We start from the raw sequence: 21270 nt of genomic DNA on the forward strand, positions 1-21270 counted from the left end.
AATCAGTTATTAGAAATAGGATGAGCAAACCTGTGGTCGTTGAGTGCGTGAAGTGTCTATCATTACACACTTAATTTTACCGGTTGAATGAGTGCCTTATCCGGGTAGTTTTCAGTGTAAATGCACTAACATTATTTATACTACAAAATGGCATAGAATAGTGCATAAGAAAGCGATTTGGGATGCAGCTAAAGTATTGTCAAGTATTGTGTTTTCAATGGGATAGTGTTTTAAAACGTTTTAAAATGTTACTTTTCAAAAGGTATGTACTCATTTTAAATCATATTTAACTCAATATTTTAATTAATTCTGTCCACTGTTAGTTACCCGTGCTGTTTTCCTATTTAAATAATCATTCCAAAATAGCCGCCGCGTAACACTAGCAACATCTTGAGGCTGTTTCCAAAATAGCAACAGAGTGTCGCCTCTTGCTGATTCTATGCTCTTTGGTTTCAGTCAGTTTTAATCAAAGTTTGAAATAAATGCACTCTCCCAAACATTAGTAGCCATATAAGTGACAGTTGCCAGCATCCTCCTTTCTCTGTAGTTAACAGCTGCTAAACACCATTCATAAACTCAGCAGATAATATTCAGTTTTGTATTAAAATGCTCTTTTAGCAGTCCTGATATGTTTAAACTATTTCTTTTTAAATAGCTTTATGAATGTTTTATTTCATGTGTATTGTCTACTATGTGTTTTTCAATAATTTTATTCTATTCATAACAAGATTCAAAGATGAGCTGAATGATTGATCATTTCGCATAGGGTGATATGGCCCTTTTAGAATATCTCAGATTTCAAAATCTCAACAAAAAAAAAATCTATTTATGATTTAAATTGCCCCCACCCCCACTAAAAAGTTGAAGGTTGTTAACCTTTATAATTAGCATAAGCATATTAAAATTTTATAATTATAGGATATAAAAAATACTAGAGAAAAACTTTCCCTCAAGAACCTTGCTAGCTGTGATTTTAAAGGGGTGGTCCACTACGATATCATATTTAAAACTTTAGTTGATGTGTAATGTAGCTGTGACAACATTAACAACATCTCTGAATGTAAAAAGCTCAAAGTTCAATGCAAAGGGAGACGTTGATTTTTACAGAGTTAGCTTAGCAAAGCCTACAATGAACAAATTTTTGGGACTACAAAAAATACTTCCGCCCCTTCTGAGATCACAAAGGTTCATTTACCACGCACACACACAGCGCAGCTAAGGGCCGTGGCCAGAGGCACTGTAACGTTACAGCAGAGGGAGAAATGCCATCCTGCTATTTCCACAGAGCTTCTCTGTTTCTGTACTTGGGCTTCCAAATGACACGACACAAACACAAAAGTGCTTACAGTTCAATATTAATTATGTTCCAGAGAACTATAAAATACATAGCAAGCATGATTTGACAAAAAACAGCTTCCAGAATCTCTCCCAGTGTAGAGCTGGATTTGGCTAAAATCTCCTCAAAGATGGAGCAACTACAAGGAGACGCTGTGAACTCTGAGCCACGACCTGTAAGTGTTTTTATTTGTTAAAATTGATCATGACATGTACAGTGTCTAGCCTTAACGGTATCTTGTAGCAAAGACGTAAACAACGAGAAATGATGTTCGCCACCTCTAACGATTTAGCTACAAATCCCTATTTATCAGTCAAACGGCTGTAAACACACACACGCACACGCACTCTTGACCAGCACATGCGTCTCTCTGTGAGCGACGGCAGTGTTTCTCTATTAGGCAGCTTTTCCATGCGTTTTACATCTCAGATAAGGCATATTCCGGATATGTGTGAAAGATGTCATGTAACACGTTGAATAAAAAAAAAACAATGCTCTCTTAACTGGAGTGTAGCAGCAAAAAAAAAAAAAAAATCCATCCAGGCTCACAAAGGTCTCATCCCACATCTAGTGCTTTATTCTGTCACCAGCGTCACTACAGAAAATAACTTAATCCGAGCATGAGAGAAAAAGAAAAATAAACATCGATCCCATGCACATGCGCTTCTCGTGTTACAGATAGTTCATAGTATAAACACACACACTCTCTCCCTCTCTCACACACACGTACACACACACACACACACACACTCTCTCTCTCTCTCTCTCTCATACAATCAGACACACACACACATACCCCCCCTCTCTCTCTCTCTTACACACACACACACACACACACTCTTACACACTCTCTCAAACACACACACCCATGCACATGATCACACAATTAGACACACACACACACACTTCCTCTCTCTCAAACACACACACATACACACAGAGCAGTGAACACATGCGTACACACAAACACAACCTCATGCAATCAAACACACACTCACTCTCTCTCTCACACACACACACACTCTCTCTCTCTCACACACACAAACACGCACACACACACACTCTCTCTCATCTCTCTCACTCACTCACACACACACACGCTCACTTTCTCTCTCTCACACACACACACTCTCACACACGCAAACACACACACACAAACACGCACACACACACACTCTCTCTCTTTCTCATCTCTCTCACTCACTCACACACACACACGCTCACTTTCTCACACACACACGCACACTCTCACACACGCAAACACAAACGCACACACACACATACACACTCACACAAACACGCACACATACACACACTCTCTCACTCTTTCACTCACACACACACACACACACACTCTCTCTCTATCTCACACACACACTCTCACACATGCAAACACACACACACACACTCTCTCACACACACACAAACACGCACACACACACACTCTCTCTCATCTCTCTCACTCACACACACACACACTCACTTTCTCTCTCACACACAGACACGCACACACACACACATACACACTCACACAAACACACACACACACACTCTCTCACTCTTTCTCACTCACACACACACACACACATTCTCTCTCTCACACACACACACACACTCACACACACAAACACGCGCACACACACACACTCTCTCTCTCTCTCACGTGGTGTGCGTTTGGGTGAATGGGAGCTGAGCGTCTTTTGGAGAGCGTGGCTTTTCTTACCTTTTTTTTCCCCTTAAATTAATTTATTTTTCCCCCCCCCGTTTTCTTTGTAGTTTATGTTTGTTATTTTTGTACCTAAATAACGTTTAAACATTAAACGCCGCAATGGCGGCTGATCCCGAGCAAGGGACGCCCTCACTGTCACTCAGAAACGGTTGCAGGTGCGTACCAGAGCCGGGGGTGACAGTGGAGGAGCTGCTTTTGATCTTTGGAGAACAGGTAGGCTTTGAGAATATTCTCTCGGCCTCCCGCATGAACAAAGCTGTTGTTGTATTCCTTAAATCGGAATCTTTAGTTAATCAGCTGATTGTGAGTGGAATATGGGTGAAAGAAACGTTTGTAAGGGTAAACCCGCTGTCCACTCCTGCAACAAAAATCACGATCTCGAATGTTCCGCCTTTTATTTCAGATGAAATGATTACGAAAGAGTTGCAAAGGTTTGGGAAAATTGCAGGCCCCGTTAGAACGATCCCCCTTAGGTGTAAGAATGTCGCTTTAAAACATGTTCTCTCGTTTAGACGTCAAGTTTACATGTTTTTGAATTCACCGGACCGTACATTAGACGCGTCTTTTCGCGTAAATCATGGGGAAAATTCCTACATGGTTTTCGCTAGTACTGAAAGCATGAAGTGCTTTCAGTGCGGAATTTTTGGGCACAAATGTTTTTTTTGTCCAAATAAGGATGGAAAACAAACAACTGATACAAATACCGGGACAAATGACATGGAAATACAAACAGGAGATAAACAGACACAGGGAGGTGGCGAGCAAAGGGAAGAAGAACAGCAAGAGGTGAGTGAAACTTCAGTTATAGTTTCCAGCGTAGAACAACCTGGTTGTAGCAACCCTGCAGAGTCTGTTGATGTTAGTGAGGCTGCTGAGAATAATGATACAACTGATTGCATGGCAGAAGAATGTGAAATCTCACAAGCTGAAAGTGTAGGGGACAGTATGATTGATGAGTTGGATGGTTTGTCACAGTGTATGGATGATAGTATAAGAGATGAGGAACAGTGGTCAGATGCTGCAGCGGAAAATGATAATGGCTTGTATACTGTTGAACAAATTAATTCCTTCTTAGACAAAACTAAAGGAAAAGTGGGTGTTGAAGTTAGTGAATATTTCCCTGATACAGAAAAATTTATTTCTTCTGTTATGCGGGCCAGAAAAGTGAGCAGCCTGGAAGTGCTGTCACAACAGAAATGGTTTCGATTAAGAAAACATATCACTAATATAAGAAGTGGAAAGAAGCCAGGGAAAGTGAGGGGGAAAACTAAATACTAAATGAAGGTGTTTCTTTCTCTTTGCTATCTGTCCTTTCCTCTCTTTTTTCCCTTATGCATGGAAGTCTTGAGAGTGGGATCAGTTAATGTAAATGGAATGAGAGATGGGGAAAAAAGGAGTCACCTTGCAGAAATAATTAAGTTGAAAGAGTTGAGTGTGGTGATGCTACAAGAAACTCATAGTTGTATGGATAATGAGGTTGATTGGGGATTATGGTGGAAAGGGGAGAAAATCCTAAGTCATGGAACTAATCTAAGTGCTGGAGTGGCTGTACTTTTTTCCCCCACATTAAAAGTAAAAGTCCTGTCAAAAAAGGAAGAAATTCCTGGCAGGTTATTGGTTATAAGAGCTGAAATAATGGGTTTCTTCTTCTCTTTTGTAAATGTTTATGCCCCTAATGGACGAGCAGACAGGATACAGTTCTTCACTAAATTAGAGCACATATTTAAACAACAACACGAGGGTGACATTGCTATATTAGGGGGAGATTGGAATTGCACATTAAATTTTATTCAGGACAGAAATGGAGAAGAACCTCATTTACAATCAGCTGCGTTTTTAGAAAATATAATAAAAAATTTTTGCTTTTCTGATGTTTGGAGAGAACATAACCCATTAGAGAAACAATATACTTGGATAAAAATTTGTAATAGAAAAGTGTCTGGAGCTCGATTAGATAGATTTTATATTTCACATACTGGAAGAAACAAGGTTGCTAATGCATCAATTATCCCTATATGTTTTTCAGATCATAAATTAATAACAGTTGACTGTATGCTGGTAGAGAGAAAACATAAGAGTTATGACTGGCATTTTAATGTCAAACTTCTTGAAGATAAAAATTTTTGCCAGAATTTTAAAGTTTTTTGGGAGACCTGGAAAATGGAAAAATCTTGTTTTGAAAATATTATTGAATGGTGGGAAGTGGGGAAAGCTCATATCCGTAGTTTTTGTCAGCAATATACATCTCATTCCTCATTGGTTTTAAAGAAAACTTTGGAGTGGTTAGAAAATGAAATCATTGACATTGAAAAGAGCATGAATGAAAATGATACCCTGACTCTTCAAGATAGATGGACTGAGAAAAAGAAGAAGTTGAGTTCATTTTTAAATGAAAAGGTTAAAGGAGCCCTGATAAGGAGTCGTTTTTTAAAAATAAGAGATATGGATGGACCTTCTTCTTTTTTTTTTAGTTTAGAACGAAAAACGGGACAAGAAAAACTGATGCATTTTTTAAAAGATAATAATGGACACAACACTTCAGACCCAATAACAATGCGCAGACTTGCTGTAAATTTTTATTCTGATTTATATGCCTCTGAACCTTCTAATGAGGAATGCAGGAGACTTCTTTTGGAGGATCTCCCAGTTTTAACTCCAGAACTTAAACTTTTGCTTGAGGCTGATATTACTTTTGAGGAAGTCACTGCTGCAGTTATGGGGCTTTCCACAGGACGAACACCAGGGTTGGATGGACTGCCTGCTAATTTTTATAAGGCATTCTGGGCTGAATTAGGAAAAGATGTATTTGAAGTACTACAAGAATGTGTTTGCAAAGGTGTTCTCCCTTTGAGTTGTCAGAGAGCTGTTTTAACATTGCTCCCAAAAAAAGGTGACTTAACTCTTTTAAAAAATTGGTGACCTGTTGCAATCTTAAGTTCGGATTACAAAATCTTTTCAAAATGTTTGTCAAATAGATTAAATCTGGCACTAAATACAATTATACATAAAGTTCAGTCATATTGTATTATGAAAAGATCTATTACAGATAATCTGCATTTGATTCGGGATGCTTATGATGTTGTTTCATACAATGAGTTAGATCTGGGTTTTTTGTCAATAGATCAAGAAAAGGCCTTTGACAGAGTTGACCACACTTTCCTTTTTGACACCTTAAGAGCTTTTGGATTTGGTGATGGTTTTATTTCAAAAATACAACTGTTGTATAAAGGAGCAACATGCATGATTAAAGTTGCTGGAGGTTTAAGTGTTCCTGTAAAGGTGCAAAGAGGAATAAAGCCTGATTTATACTTCTGCGTCAGGTGACCGGCGTAACCCACGGCGCAGGCAACGCGCGTGGCTGTGCATTTATACTTCTGCGCGCTGTCTCTGCCGGTCTGCATTAACACTTCCGAAACGCTAGTTGGCAGTAAAGTGTAAATGTTCCTCTGTGTCAAGTTTCTTCGCTACTTTTTTGCATTTCCTGAACACTTCCGGGATGTACAAGTGGCTCAAACTCGCTCATTTTGAGGCAGGAACCGGCGGACGTGCAACAACTTTAACTATGAGGTAAACACAAAACAAAACTTTCCATCCGGAGCTCCTTCACGGGACTCCACACTTGTAAACAATCGCTCGCGCGGCGTCGCGCCATTCGCGCGCCTCATGGTCCCGCCCAGACTCGTCAGCGCTACCAAGCCGACCAATCACAGAGCTTATGCTACGCGTCGTTGCGACGTGTAGTTACATTTTTTGAGAGGTGCACGTCAGTGACGGCGATGGCCACGGCGAAGGGCTATGCGTCAGCGCCGTAGCATACGCCGGTGTTTGACGCAGAAGTATAAATCAGGCTTAAGACAGGGGTGTCCTCTCTCTGGCCAGCTCTACAGCCTGGTCATTGAGCCATTGCTCTGCAAACTAAGAGAAAAATTGACAGGACTGGAAATTAAAACGTTAGATTTTAAATCTACTGTTAAACTTTCTGCATATGCAGATGATGTCACAGTTTTAATCAGAAATAATGAAGATGTTCGGGTTTTAAAGGAAGTTTTGGAGTGCTATAGTAAAGCATCGTCAGCCAATGTTAATTGGGAAAAAAGTGATGCCTTATGGTGTGGGCGAGATTTTAATAGTCCTATGCTACCTTGTGGTTTAAAGTGGGGAAAAGAAGGTTTTAAATATTTAGGAGTATTTTTAGGAACTGATGAATATAAGAAAAAGAATTGGGAGGGCTTAAAAGAAAAAGTGTGTGCTCGTTTGTGTCACTGGAAATGGCTAACACCCCAGTTGTCCTACAGAGGGAGAGTGTTGGTCTGCAATAACTTAGTCGCATCTTCATTGTGGCACAAAATGATGATATTGGACCCCCCAGAGGACATGGTGAAGATAATTCAACAGCTTCTGGTGGATTTCTTTTGGACGGGACAACACTGGTTGAAGGCAGCTACCCTGTATTTACCCCTACAGGAAGGAGGACAAGGTTTGGTGGATATAATGTCTAGAGTAAAAGCTTTTCGACTACAAACAACCCAAAGACTTTTGTATGGAGAAAATGTAAGCTGGGCCGGAGTAGCCTGTGCTATCCTGAGAAGAGCAGGACAAATGGGTCTAGACCGCCACTTGTTTTTAATGGATACTAATAAATTAGACCTGTCTGGACTGACACCTTTTTACAGGTCAATGTTGAGGTCATGGACTCTTTTTAGGTTCTCTAGAGAGCACAATGGTGTAAAAAGGCTGTGGTCAAGAGAAGAACCCCTACTTTATAATCCTGCTCTTGATCTGGACATTCTCAATTCACTTGCTCTCAGAAAAGCTTTGAAGACTGCAAATATATTTAAAATTGGACACTTTGTTTCTGAGAATGGCTGGATTACTGCCGAGGATCTAGCATCCAAACTGGGAATGAGATCTGTTCGGGCAACAGGAAAATTGTTGACTCAGATAGTCGAGTCATTACCATCGGATTACATTTTGTCATTAGTAACCAACAATGTAGAGAATACAATTCCTGCATTCCCAGAGCTGATTATATCAGCCAACACAAGAACTTGGTCAGAAACAGAAAACAGTTTATTATCGTTTAAAACACCAGAACCAAGACTTTTTAGCATTGCTGGAAAGAAATCAATCTATGTGATGTGTGTGAAAACCTCAAACTTGTTTCAACTACAGAGTGTGAGAGAGACCAAAATGGAAAGAGACAATTGTACCAAATGCCTCCCCAAAAGGCTGTTGGAGATCTCTGTATAAGCCTCCAATTGAAAAAAGAACTGGAGACTTGCAGTGGATTGTACACTGTATTGTTGCTACAAACTGTATAGAGCGCGCCTTGATCCTCAGATTGGGGAGGGCTGTCCTTTTTGTGGAGAACCAGAAACTGTTTTCCATTTATTCCTTAATTGTAAAAGGCTACAACCATTATTTTATCAGCTAGAAGAATGGTGCCAAAAACTTGGAGAGGCCTTTACACCTGCAATGTTTATTTATGGACCTAAATACAAAAAAAAAAAAATCGAAGAGAGCATCATGTTCTATTAAACTTCTTATCGGGGCAAGCAAAGATGGCAATTTGGCTGTCAAGAAAAAGTCAATTAAATGACAAAGGTTCAACTGATGCTTTTTTAATAATAAAAGGACTAATAAAATCTTGCATTAATGTAGAGTATGGGTTTTACAAAATGGTAAATGATCTGGCAATGTTTAATTACAAATGGGGTTTAAATCAGTGTATCTGTCATGCTGACTCTGAAAATGTTCTAAATATTTATTTGTAAGTATCAGAAAAAAAAAGTTTTTTGCTTTTTTTTAAGATGTCATGTACATTTTAATTAGCTAAATTGTTTTTAGCTAAACTGTTGTTTTGTAATAAAAGAGACCCTTAAAAGTCAAAAGTCTCTCTCTCTCTCTTTCACACACACACACACGCGCTCTCTCACACAAACGCACACACACACACACAGACTTTCTATCACACACACACACACACACACACACACACACACACACACACACACAAATACAGACACTCTTAAATGCACACACTCACGCACACATACTCTCTCACACACACAAGCATGCATGCACACACACACACACACACTGCTGCTGTCTGCTCCTGCAGAGGATTCTGGGTAAATCTCTCGTCAGTCTTCAGCTTAGTTTCACTGATGATCCAGAATAAACTATAAACCCAGGCCAGAGCGGCTCAGTGAATGTGGTCTGGACTGAGTGGATGAGGCTCATTGTGTCTCTATAGATGTTGTAGAAGATCAGAGTTCCTGCACTGTGATCCACAAACACTCCTATTCTCCTGCTGAGCGCCTTCACTGGGAGAACAGTGTCTGTGTTATTGTGTCTGAATGAGAATCTGGAGGAAGAGCAGAGCAAACTCCAGGACTGAGCATTAAATCCAAACACACACTCAACACCTGCTCCCTTCCTCCTGATGCTCTTATATGACACTGATATACACACACCATCATCTCCACTGCAGTCAATCTCCCAGTAACAGCGTCCACACACACTCTCTCTGCACAACACCTGAGGATGAACATCAAATCTGTCTGGATGATCAGGATACCGCTGATTCTCTCTCACACTCTTCACCTCTCTGTTCTCCTCAGACAGAATGAGTTGAGTGTGTGCTGTGTTTGGATCCAGAGTGAGGAAACAGACATCTGAACACAAGAACACACACATTTACAACCACAGCTGTGTGTGTGTGTGTGTGTGTGAGAGAGAGAGAGAGAGAGAGAGAGAAAAAGAAAGAGAGAGAGAGAGAGAGTGTGTGTGAGAGAGTGAGTTTGTGTGTCTGATTGTATGAGAGAGAGGGTATGTGTGTGTGTACGCATGTGTTCACTGCTCTGTGTGTGTATGTGTGAGTGTGAGAGAGAGGAAGTGTGTGTGTGTGTGTGTGTGTGTGTGTGTCTAATTGTGTGATCGTATGCATGGGTGTGTGTGTTTGAGAGAGTGTGTAAGAGTGTGTGTGTAGTCCTACATTTGTGTGGTCCTGCTGTAATCCTCGTCTCTCCTCCATGATCCAGGCTGTAAACACACACAGATTGACATTCAGTCAGTACACAAACATCAGCAAATGCCTAGTTCACACTAGAGGATTTTAAGCCTGATTTGAGCCCGATTTGGAAGTTAACGAGCTCGCCGACAGATCGGGCTGTGATCGGGAAGAAATCTGCGGGTGCTCGGCGCTCGGCGCTCGGCGCTCTTTATGTGTGAACTACTGAGCAACGCATCAACGAGGCTCGCTGACGCGTCGCCGACACCTCGCAGACGGAAATCCAACATTCAGCATGCTAAATATTCCAGAGCCGTCGGCCGACTCAACCCCACGTGTGGTCAGATGTAGTGACGAGCTGCAGCCAATGAGAGAGCATATCAGCATGAGCCGCGTGCCTGTGTGTTCAGGAGCTCAGCAGAAACATCTGTGATTGGTCAGAATGGGCATCGGTGCACTGGCTTCATTCTGCGTTAGCACAGACATGAGAGTAGGCTATATTAACAGTGGAGCTAGAATTTTGTAACTATTAGAATTACCATACTGCTCATTCTGATCGTTCTCATATAAAACGCCATATTGTCACAACATATTTACATTCAAAGCTATTATTGAGATATTAAAATTTAGCTTTGAATGTCTGGCATCATATTTAATGACACCATTACCCTAATAATATAATCTTTTTTTTGTAATACAGCCTATAAATATGTAGTTAAGATACTAAAACACTTAAAGGTCTTGGCTTTCATTTTCACTTTCAAACAGGAGCTATTTCACTGCACAGAATATGCTGTTTTGAAAGATATCTGAAGTAAATTGATGTTTTTGCCATCAGAAAGTTTTGTTTATGTTAGCAGGAAGTTGCCAGGCAAGAAAATGCACACATATTTAAAGTCACAGCGAAAAAGTATCAGACATGCATGCAGTCATTTTAACCAATATGGTAATTTAAGGCAGAAATGCTCAGTTCTTTACTGTTTTGTAATAAAAAAAATAACAATGTCAGAAAGAAATACACTGATAGTTAGAAAACGGCAGGGTGTTATTTGTTAGTTTTATTTCAAAGAGTTATAAAATTACAAAAATTAAAAACTCTCTGTGTATCCATCCACTGGAACCTTGCAGATGAGTGATTAATCCGCTTATAAATCAGCTGATTTGACGATGTTTTTAAATGCTTTCTCCAAAGCTTGAAACGCTGTCAGTGATGTAATCAGCACACAAGCAGCCAATAGTGTTCAGCTTTTTCTGACGACTCCTCCCTCAAATTTTCATTGGCTGTGGTTTGGTAGCTTGAATGAGCTGATGGGGAATGAGATGTTGTCAGATCATGTAGTGTGTGACCCCCCTCTTGTGGATCATTCACAGAGTGTTGCGTAGTGTGAACACCACAGAGATTAAAAGACACAAAGTCAGGTCATGTAGAGTGAACGGCACAGCGATCTGCTGATGTTTAAAATCCTGTAGTGTGAACTAGGCTTTAACACACACACACACACACACACACACACACACAGGTTGTCCTTCAGTCAGTACACAAACATCAGCTTATAACACACACACACACACGCACAGACAGACAGACAGACAAAGACACACACACACACACACACACACACACACACACAACAAGACATGTGGAGAGTGTGCTGAATGCTGGATTGTGATTGGCTGATCTCAGTGCATTAATAACTGCAGTAAAACAACATGAGTGTGTGTGGAGCTGTCAAATCAGCTTCTGAATGACACACAGAGCTTTTAGATCAGATGTGGAAACAGAAAACAGAATGGAAACACAGAAACAGACAGATATAAAGACTGAAGGATTCATTCAAGGATCAATTGACAAAAGCGCAGCACAATAATAAAGCAGAATTCAGTGTTAAATGACTTGAAATATGATGGAGATCTTCATCTTCTGTCAAATGCCTCTTCATCATCTCCAAACAGACTCAGAACTCCATCATTCTGAGCTGAGAGTGTGTGATTATTGATATGAGACTTGCTGGAATCACTCATTTACACATTCACACATTCACAACTGTTATGACAAATCTGATTCACTGTGGAGCTCAAAGACAAACACTAGTGCTGTGTGTGTGTGTGTGTGTGTGTCTGTGGGGGTGTGTGTGTGTGTGTGTGTGTGTGTGTGCGTGTTATACTTTATTTCTTGTAACTGCAGATATTTAAATGTTTTTTAAGCTTTTAGAAAAATATATTTTCAGTTTTTGTCATAAATGTTCATTTGTCATGAATTCTTCCTGCAGTTAAGTGTGCATAAAACACAAACAGACGATGGAGAAAATAGATTAAACATTTCTGATGTCTGATATCAGGGTGATTCTTTAATTAATTATATATAATATGTTCAGATATTCTTGACCAAAGATTATTCAGAGGGCTGTCAAATTTAAGTAATAATCACAAAAACAAATAAATAAAAATGGCTGTCAGGAAAGAGTTAAGAGCATTCAGCGTTACGACATCAGTGCTGCTCCACATACTTGAGTTTGTCCAGTGTGTAGTTTGGATCCTCCAGTTGTTCAGAGAGCAGCTTGACTCCAGAATCTCCTGGATGATTGTAGCTCAGATCCAGCTCTCTCAGGTGTGAGGGGTTTGAAGTCAGAGCTGAAGACAGAAAACCACAGCCTTCCTCTGTCACCATACAGCCAGACAATCTACAAACACAGCAATAGTCCACATCACACAGTTGGACAATCACACATCTCTTTGTGTTGTGAAGATGCTGACTGCTGTTTCTGCTCATGTCAACAGCAGTGATGAACACACACATCCTGATTAGCTCTCCTTATTGATCGAGCCCTCACATCAGCAAACACACTCACACGCTCAACAAGGACTCGACATCATCTGTAGAAGTGTACAGAGCAATAGTTCATAAGACATCACATGAAGCTGTAAAGTCTGCTGTGAGGAATAAGACACACTTGACCTCAGAAGGAAATCTTGTAGTATAAAGTGTAATTGAAAATGAGCTGATTTTCATTATTTATATTTAGATCATATTTATTTTATATTGTGGACAATATTGTAAATAAACTAAACACACACAAACTCAATCTCTTGGTGTCTTTGTCTCCTGTCTGACAGTCACTAGAGATGTAGTCAATCCACCTTTGAGTCCAAATGTTAACAAGGCCAAGACACTTCTTCAGTTTAGATAATAAGACTGTGATGAGACTTTTATATGTTTTCAGGAAAACTGCAAACTGTACAAACATCAGGGCCAGTCAAAACCTCACCACGGCCCAAAACCCTACAGACTCCACAGGGTTAACTTTGTCTTCATCACTGTTATTTATTTATTGCCAGAACATCTGACAAATTCTTAAATAAACCTTTCCAATAAACAAATGCAAATATAAACAACAATATAATATGAACATGTAAAATATGAGTAGAGAATTTATAGACAATTCATCTAAATAATCGTTAAATACAGTCATACAGTGCATTTGTCTATACACACATTTGTATAGATATGAATAAAATAACACCCATAAAAATTTGCCCATTTGCCAACACACTGAGTGGGGAATAGGGGCTTCTATATTTGTTAAACCACTATGTAACTCTCTGTTTGGAGTTGCTGTTGAGTGGAAGAGTATTTACCTCAGTGTCTCCAGTTTACAGTGTTGACTCTTCAGTCCATCAGAGAGAAGCTTCACTCCTGAATCCTGCAGGTCATTGTTACTCAGGTCCAGCTCTCTCAGCACACAGTTTGAGGATTGTAGAGCTGAAGACAAACTCTCACAGCACTGAACAGTAAGATTACAGCTCTGTAGCCTGTGTAGAGGACAAACACAATATTTATGAGGTCATCTGGGACCTCACTGATTAACAATGCTTACTCAGTACAACGACACTAGATTTCACCATTATGGTTGTATGTACTAACAGTAGTGTAGCATGATATACCGAAACTATAAAAGCATAGGGATACCCTAGCACTCAAAACAATACAATTCCGAATTTTTTTAATACCGGTATTTTTAAATGACAGCTGTATTTGTGAGTGCTCGTCAATAGGGGGCAGTGTGGGAGCCGTGCGCTGCTTCTACAGCAGGGTTTTCAAACCCGTGGTCTGATACTCTTGAGACGATAGTTTGTGGCCCCGCCTTCATTCAAAAGTTTAATGTTAGTGCAGCCCGTGAGTTTGATGAACGAGCCCACCAATCACAGTGGAGTATGTCAGATATTTGTATTAGAGCTGCAACAACAAATCAATTAAATTGATAAAAATCGATTACTCAAAGCTTTGGCAGTGAATGTCATAATTGAATTTCATAATTGATTTGTTTCGCACGACACGGGGACGTTTGATTATTAAAAAACACGCGGAGTGAACACGGTCTCTCTCGCTCACTGATATAGACTTCGGCACATCAGACAGGGATTAGGAGGAAGGGAGTTCAACAGCAGGTGTGTTGGCTGGAGCTGATAAAGAGAAAGACGTGTCATCATTACAATTATGCAGCGTTTTAACCGCCTAATGCTTATTTCATGTTTTAGATAAACATCTACATGTAAATACAAACAAGCACTAGTAAAACAAGACATTTAGAGTTTGTGAAACAAATTCATTCAAATATAAATTGCTGATGTGTTTTATTCATATCAGATACACAGGGTGTAAGTAACTATAAAGTTGAATCTACCCTTCTCTAAGTTCACCAGACACTCACTTGCATGTATTCTGAGAATAACTGGTGAATTTACATGCTGAATCCTGCGTGTTCTGCTGTTATGAATGAGGCAAATGCGCGACTGCAAGTAAACATGGCACTTTGACTTACAGAGCTCTTTTGGAGGTTTTGATGACTGCTGATAGTCTGATGAGACACTCGTCTGATCTCTGGAATTTCTGAAGCTCAAACTCCTCCAGCTCCTCCTCTGAGGTCAACAACACAAAGACCAGAGCAGACCACTGGGCAGGTGAAAGGCGAGCAGATGACAGATGTCCACTACTGAGGTGAGACTGAATCTCTTTCAGCAGAGTTTGGTCGTTCAGTTCATTCAGACAGTAGAACAGATTGATGGATCTCTCTGGAGACAGATTCCCTTCAAGTTTCTGCTTGATGTAGGCAATTATTTCCTCTTTGCTCTGGTCTCTGTCATCCTGCTGTGTCAACAGGCCTCGTAAGAGTTGTCGATTAGACTGGAGTGACAGACCGAGAAGGAAGCGAAGGTAAAGGTCCAGATGTCCATTCTCACTTTCCAGAGCCTTGTCCACTGCTGTCTTCAGCAAATCAATCATGCCTTTATTTCTGCTTTTCTGTCTAAAAAGAAATCCACTCTTCTTCTCGCTGTGCAGATGTTGATAAAGGGCTGCAATGAACTCCTGAATGCTCAAGTGAAGAAAGCAGTACATGGTACCAAGAATGATTCCCGTCTCCTCCTTAAAGATCTGGGTACACATGCCTGAGTACACCGATGCCTTATAGACGTCAATGCCACAGTCTTTCAGATCGCTCTCATAGAAGATCACATTGTTTCTTTCCAGCTGCCGGAAGGCCAGTTTCCCCAGTGAAAGGATGAGGTTTGGATCCCAGGAGACATCTGCTGTGTTTTCTCCATCATACTTTCTTCTGCTCTGCTGGATCTGAAAGCGGAGAAAGTGTGTGTACATCTGTGTCAGAGTCTTGGGAGATTCCTGCAGTGTTTCAGCATGAGCCCTGTGTTTCAGTTTCAGCATGTTCTGGAGAACAGTGACTGAAATCCAGCAGAAGACTGGGATGTGGCACATAATAAAGAGACTCTTTGACTGTTTAATGTGATCAATGATTTCTCTGGCCTGATTCTGATCTGTGAGTCTCTTTCTGAAGTACTCCTCCTTTTGGGCATCATTGAATCCTCGTATCTCTGTCAGCCGGTCGATACAGTCAGCAGGAATCTTACTGGCAGCTGCTGGTCTGCTGGTGATCCAGATGAGAGCAGAAGGAAGCAGATTTCCCTTGATGAGGTTCGTCAGGAGAACATCCAGAGAGACTGCTGAAGATACATCACCACACGTCTCATTACCAGCAAAGTTCAGAGGAAGACGACATTCATCCAATCCATCAAGGATGAATAGGACTTTGAATCGTGTGCTTCTTGTAAGGTTCAGTCCTTTAGTCTCTGGGAAAAACTGAGTTATGAGGTCTTTTAAACTTTGTCTTTCTTTCTCCTTTAAGTTCATCTCTCTGAATGGAAGAGGAAATATGAAGCTGATGTCTTGATTTTCTTTCCCTTCAGCCCAATCCAGAACAAACTTTTGCACAGAGACTGATTTCCCGATGCCAGCAACTCCTTTTGTCAGGACAGTTCTGATCTGCTCGTCTTGTTTAGCTGCTTCAAACAAATGTTTGCATTCAACCTGTATCTCTAGTGACTGATGACGTCTGGAAGCAGCTTTAATCTGTCTGATCTCATGTTCAGTGTTGACCTGTTCACTCGCACCCTGAGTGATATAGAGATCTGTGTAGATCTTATTCAGAAGTGTGGAGTCTCCTTGCTGAGCAATTCCTTCAAACACACTTTGATATTTCTTCTTCATGCTACATTTAAGCTGATTAATGAAGAACAGCTCATCTAAACACAGGAGAAAAGAAACAGGGATTTAGTCTCGACTTTTTTAGCTATATTAGTAAGTGTCAGTCTGACAGATACCCATGAGTCTCTTACCCTGGAGAGTATCAGCAGCTTGATCTTGCTTCATCTCTCTCAGGAAGAAGAGTGTGAGATCAAGAGCTGCTTCTGTGATAATGCTTCTGTTCTCAATAAACTCTTTTACAAACTCTTGTCTGTTTTTGTCTTGTAAGATTTTCCTAAAGTTTTCCAGTTGATTCTTCAGAAATCTGATCATTTTGCTCTCAAGATTCTATGATTGAAGAAAAGAGAAGAACAATATTTAAATAAAACATTCATTAACATACAGTTGTACGTCCACAAACTACTCAATAAAAACAAAAAGACATTATAATATGAGTTGAAGTTAAACGCTTGATTCTGATTGGCTGATAAACTTTGTGAGGTGTTGTTATTTTCAGATAAACACACAGCTAAAGCAGATTTGGCAGGTTTTGAGCACATGACAGTTCCATATCTCTTCTTCGCAGTCAAACATCACATCAAAACACACAGAAAGCTTTGGATTTGTAAGAAACTAGTTTCACACACAGGAGAAGTTTGAGGACAAAAACCTGACAAATGTCTGGAACACAACATGGTGGCTTAAGCTGTGGGAACATCAGCATCCCAGCAAACATATTTCAATTATTACATTTATATTTAAAAGAAGTCTAATAGATGTTTAACAACAGCCCAAAACTACACTAGACATCAGATATGCAGCAGTGTGAATCTGTCTGATCTGTGTATTTGATGACTAGTCTAGTTCTGGACTATAGTTAGATGTTTAGTAGATTTTTTTCTGACAGCTTAAATTTAGCCTTTTTTTTTTTGGTCTGGCTATCATTGTTTAGACATCTATTAAACACTGCAGAATAATCCACTCTGGTCTGTTGAATTATTAGAAAATAATACACACTAAATGTGTAACGGTGACTGTACGTGTATCACAGGTGTGAACTATTTGCGAGTAATTCAATGAACTGCAGTCAATTATTCCTCACTTCACAAATACTTTTTAATTCTTGAAATCTTTAATTTCGTAAAAAATAACAGTTACAAATGAAATGTGTTGCAGAAGCAGGATCTTTTCCAGTAAACATTTTGTGTGTTATATTTACAATTAAAATATGAATCTAATGGAGTTTTTCCTACCTGGAAGATCCACTGGAGATTGTCTGTGAAGCTCTTGTGTCTCCTGTGAGTCTCGTCTCCTGAATTTGCTGACTCATATTCAACACTGTTAACAGGTAAAACTACTGTAATCATACATTTAGAGGCAAACAGATACAGATATATTTTACAAACACTGAAAATAATGAATGCTCTGTAGTGGCGCTTATAATAAGGAGACCACTGGACTACTGCTGTGTCATGTATTAATTTTTTTTTTCCCAATGCTTCATCTATATTTAGATATATTTACAAAATAGTTGGGTTATAAACATCTTCAAAACATGTTTTATGTCACACAAATAATAGAAATGACATGAGGATGAAGATGACATGAGACACTGAATAAGAAACTAAATCGGCCACTAGGTGTCTGTAAATGAGTCAAAGTCATTGAGTCATTTGATTCATTCACACTACTGATTCATTCAGAAGTGATTCCTTTACTGGATTGTTGGTTCACAATAATATGCCTGAAACAATCCATGTGTGATCAATAATGTGAAACACAATATACCTTCTGGCAGATGATGGTGTTTTCTCTCTGAGGTCTGGTGGTGGATAACCCATTGAGCAGTCACTCTTCAGAGACACAGAGCTGGACACACATGATCCTGATCTCACACTGAACACACAAACACACCAGAAGAATAAACTGCAGGACAAACTTCAGTCTCCTTAGTACACCTTGTATTAAGTCTGACAGATGAGACAATTATTGGAAAAAAAAAAAACATTTCACCCTGCACAAAACTAGCTCAAAGTAACTCTTAGCTCAAGGTCAGGCTGATCAGGTCTGTTAAACAGATTAGACTTACAGTGCGTACAGAAAGTATTCAGACCCACTCTTTGTTCTATTGTGGTCATTCACTAAAATCATTTAAGTTCATTGTTTCCTCATTAATGTCCACACAGCAGCCCATACTGACAGAACAACACTGAACTGTAGACGTTTTTGCAGATTTATTAATAAAGAAAAGCTGAAATATTACATGGTTCAGACTCTTTGCTGTGAACTCAGCTGCTGTCCATTTCTTCTGATCCTCCTTGAGATGGTGTTTCACCTTCAGTTGAGTCCAGCTGTGTTTGATTACACTGATTGGACTTGATTAAAGCCACACACCTGTCTATATAAGAGCTTACAGCTCACAATGCATCTCAGAGCCAATGAGAATCATGAGGTCAGAGGAACTGCCTGAACAGCTCAGAGACTGAATTGTGGCAAGATACAGATCTGGCCAAGGTTACAGAAACATTTCTGCTGCACTGAAGGTTCCTCAGAGCACAGTGGCCCCATAATCCTTTAATGAAAGATGTGTGGGACGACCAAACATTTTCTAGAACTGCCTAAACTGAGCTGTCAATAGATCTGTCAAATGCTCTGATCCACTGATTTACAACAAAATAAATGTAAAGGTATTGAAGCTTCATGAAGCAGCGCTCCAACATCAGCCATCAGCTCTGTTTACTGGAGTACTCTTGTGGATTAGCGGTGTGTTACTCGTTCATGTACACTCAGAGCGTGTTTCGCTGGTTTGTGTTTTAATCTTCTGTGTTTATTGTTAGCTGTCTGGATATTGAATTACTCTTTGTGGATTACCCTTGATTATGAATGATTGCTTGTTTTGTCCCCTTGCCTGTCTAAAAGATACTCTGAATAAGAAACTAAAACCATCACCAGGTGTCTGTAAATTTCTTAATTCACCAAAAGTCATTGAGTGATTTGATTAATCCAAACAACTGATTCATTTACTAATGACTCTATTTTCTGGATTGTTGGTTCACAATAACATGTTCAATACAGTCCAAGTGTGACCAATAATGTAAATCACTAAATACCTTTTGACTGATGATGGTGTTTTCTCACTGAAGTTTGGAAGATTGCCACCTTTAGACCGGTCACTCTTCAGAGACACAGAGCTGGACACACGAGATCCTGATCTCACACTGAACACACAAACACACCAGAGGAATAAACTGCAGGACAAACTTCAGTCTCCTTTACAAGAGTTTATCAGACAAATATGAGTTTGTTCAGTTTAATTCAGCACAGACTAATAGTTGACTGAAGGTCTGTCTGTTGTCATGTTAAAATAATGGTGTAAAAACAGAGTCAATACCTGTGTTTCTCTGAGAGAGAGTCCTTTACTCGCTCCTCTGCCATACTGCAGCTAAAACACCAATGCAGACATTAGCAGAGCTTTCAGGAAACAATCATACATACATACATAAATATATATATATATATATATATATATATATATATATATATATATATATATATATATATATATATATATATATATATATAAATATATATATATATAGTCCTTAACATAAATGCAGTTGGTTTAACCCTGATCTGACATCTCAGCTGTTTCACATTTGATTTAAGGTAAATGCATGTTATATAGAGTTTATCAAGAGAAGTTCAGGTTCAGCCAATTGTTGATTTAGTGAGTAATAAAATGTCTCTCTACTAAAGAGGCTATTTGGTTAATGAGTTACTCTGATGGTCAAAGGTTAAATGCAGTGTTGTTTAAGGATCGTCAGCTTGTTGTTTTTCAGCAGCTTTTCTTCCTGTTCAACTGAAGGTCGTGACTCTGAATGTTTAGAGTTATATTTAATGCTGAATTATTGGACACTATTGAGTCAGTCTGATATAGAAGAGCACAAACACTTTAAAGTGATTAAAAATAAAGCTTTTAGACACAGTGTTTAAGTCACCGTGTTTGACTCAGTGTTTAATCGGTGTTTGAGGATTTGATCTTCAGGATCAGACATTTAAATCACACTAACACATATAAAACCCCTTCATCATCTCCACAAATCAGCGTAATGTAGAAGTGTTAAACTCACATGCAGAAGTACAGACACTCTTGTGCAGCAGGAACACAATCTGAGCTCTTTCACTCGCTTCACTAAAACACACCTGTGTGATCTACAGGTATATCCTGAAATATTATTGGCTCCACTGACATGAATATTCATGAGATTCTCCTGACTGTGGGTGTGTCCTGAAGACGAGTGTGTTGAAGGAAGATTTAGAGAAGGTATTTAAGATGAAATCTGAGAGGTCTCTGAAGAATATTTAGAGCAATGTTGAACCTATAAAATAAGATTAGAGAATTCTATATAAATGAGTACACCTCATACAGATCTCTCTGTTATATTATTATTATTTTCTATATGATGCTGTTCAATAATATTCAATAAGTGTGTTTATACAATAGATTAGTCAGTACCAAAGGCAAAACTGAACTAACTGAACAAAATAACTGAAGATCACAGTGAAGAAAAACAGCACACACAAATGAATAATGTTGAACCAGAGGAAAATCAAGAAAACCATTAAACAGTATTACATTTAGTTCCAATGTTGTAGTT

General features: G+C 39.4%; 1 protein-coding gene and 1 long non-coding RNA gene across 5 annotated transcripts in view; both read right to left on the reverse strand.

Moving 5' to 3' along the window:
• The window catches only part of LOC148682196 (uncharacterized), a 141144-nt gene that overhangs the window by 44170 nt on the left and 75704 nt on the right, over positions 1-21270 (reverse strand). The gene's annotated exons all lie outside the window — the stretch shown is intronic.
• On the reverse strand, positions 8116-20822 carry si:dkey-264f17.2. 4 transcript variants are annotated; one of them, XM_087245662.2, is made up of 12 exons: positions 20743-20822; positions 20004-20054; positions 19723-19830; positions 18401-18508; positions 17866-17950; positions 16765-16960; positions 14898-16671; positions 13714-13887; positions 12585-12758; positions 10063-10109; positions 9542-9742; positions 8118-9432 (listed from the first exon to the last, which is right to left on the reverse strand). In XM_087245662.2, exons 2-12 carry the CDS (start codon positions 20045-20047, stop codon positions 9389-9391), a joined length of 2955 nt encoding a protein of 984 aa, XP_087101788.1. In that variant the 5' UTR covers positions 20048-20054; positions 20743-20822; the 3' UTR covers positions 8118-9388. The 4 variants fall into 4 exon arrangements, with proteins under 4 accessions (NP_001429805.1, XP_087101788.1, XP_088505743.1 ...); NM_001442876.1 differs by having other exon boundaries at positions 8116-9742; positions 20743-20784; XM_088649617.1 differs by lacking the exon at positions 18401-18508 and having other exon boundaries at positions 8118-9742.

The sequence above is a fragment of the Danio rerio genome, chromosome 4 (assembly GCF_052040795.2).
Source record: "Danio rerio strain M-AB ecotype USA chromosome 4, GRCz13ab, whole genome shotgun sequence".
NCBI lineage: Eukaryota > Metazoa > Chordata > Actinopteri > Cypriniformes > Danionidae > Danio > Danio rerio.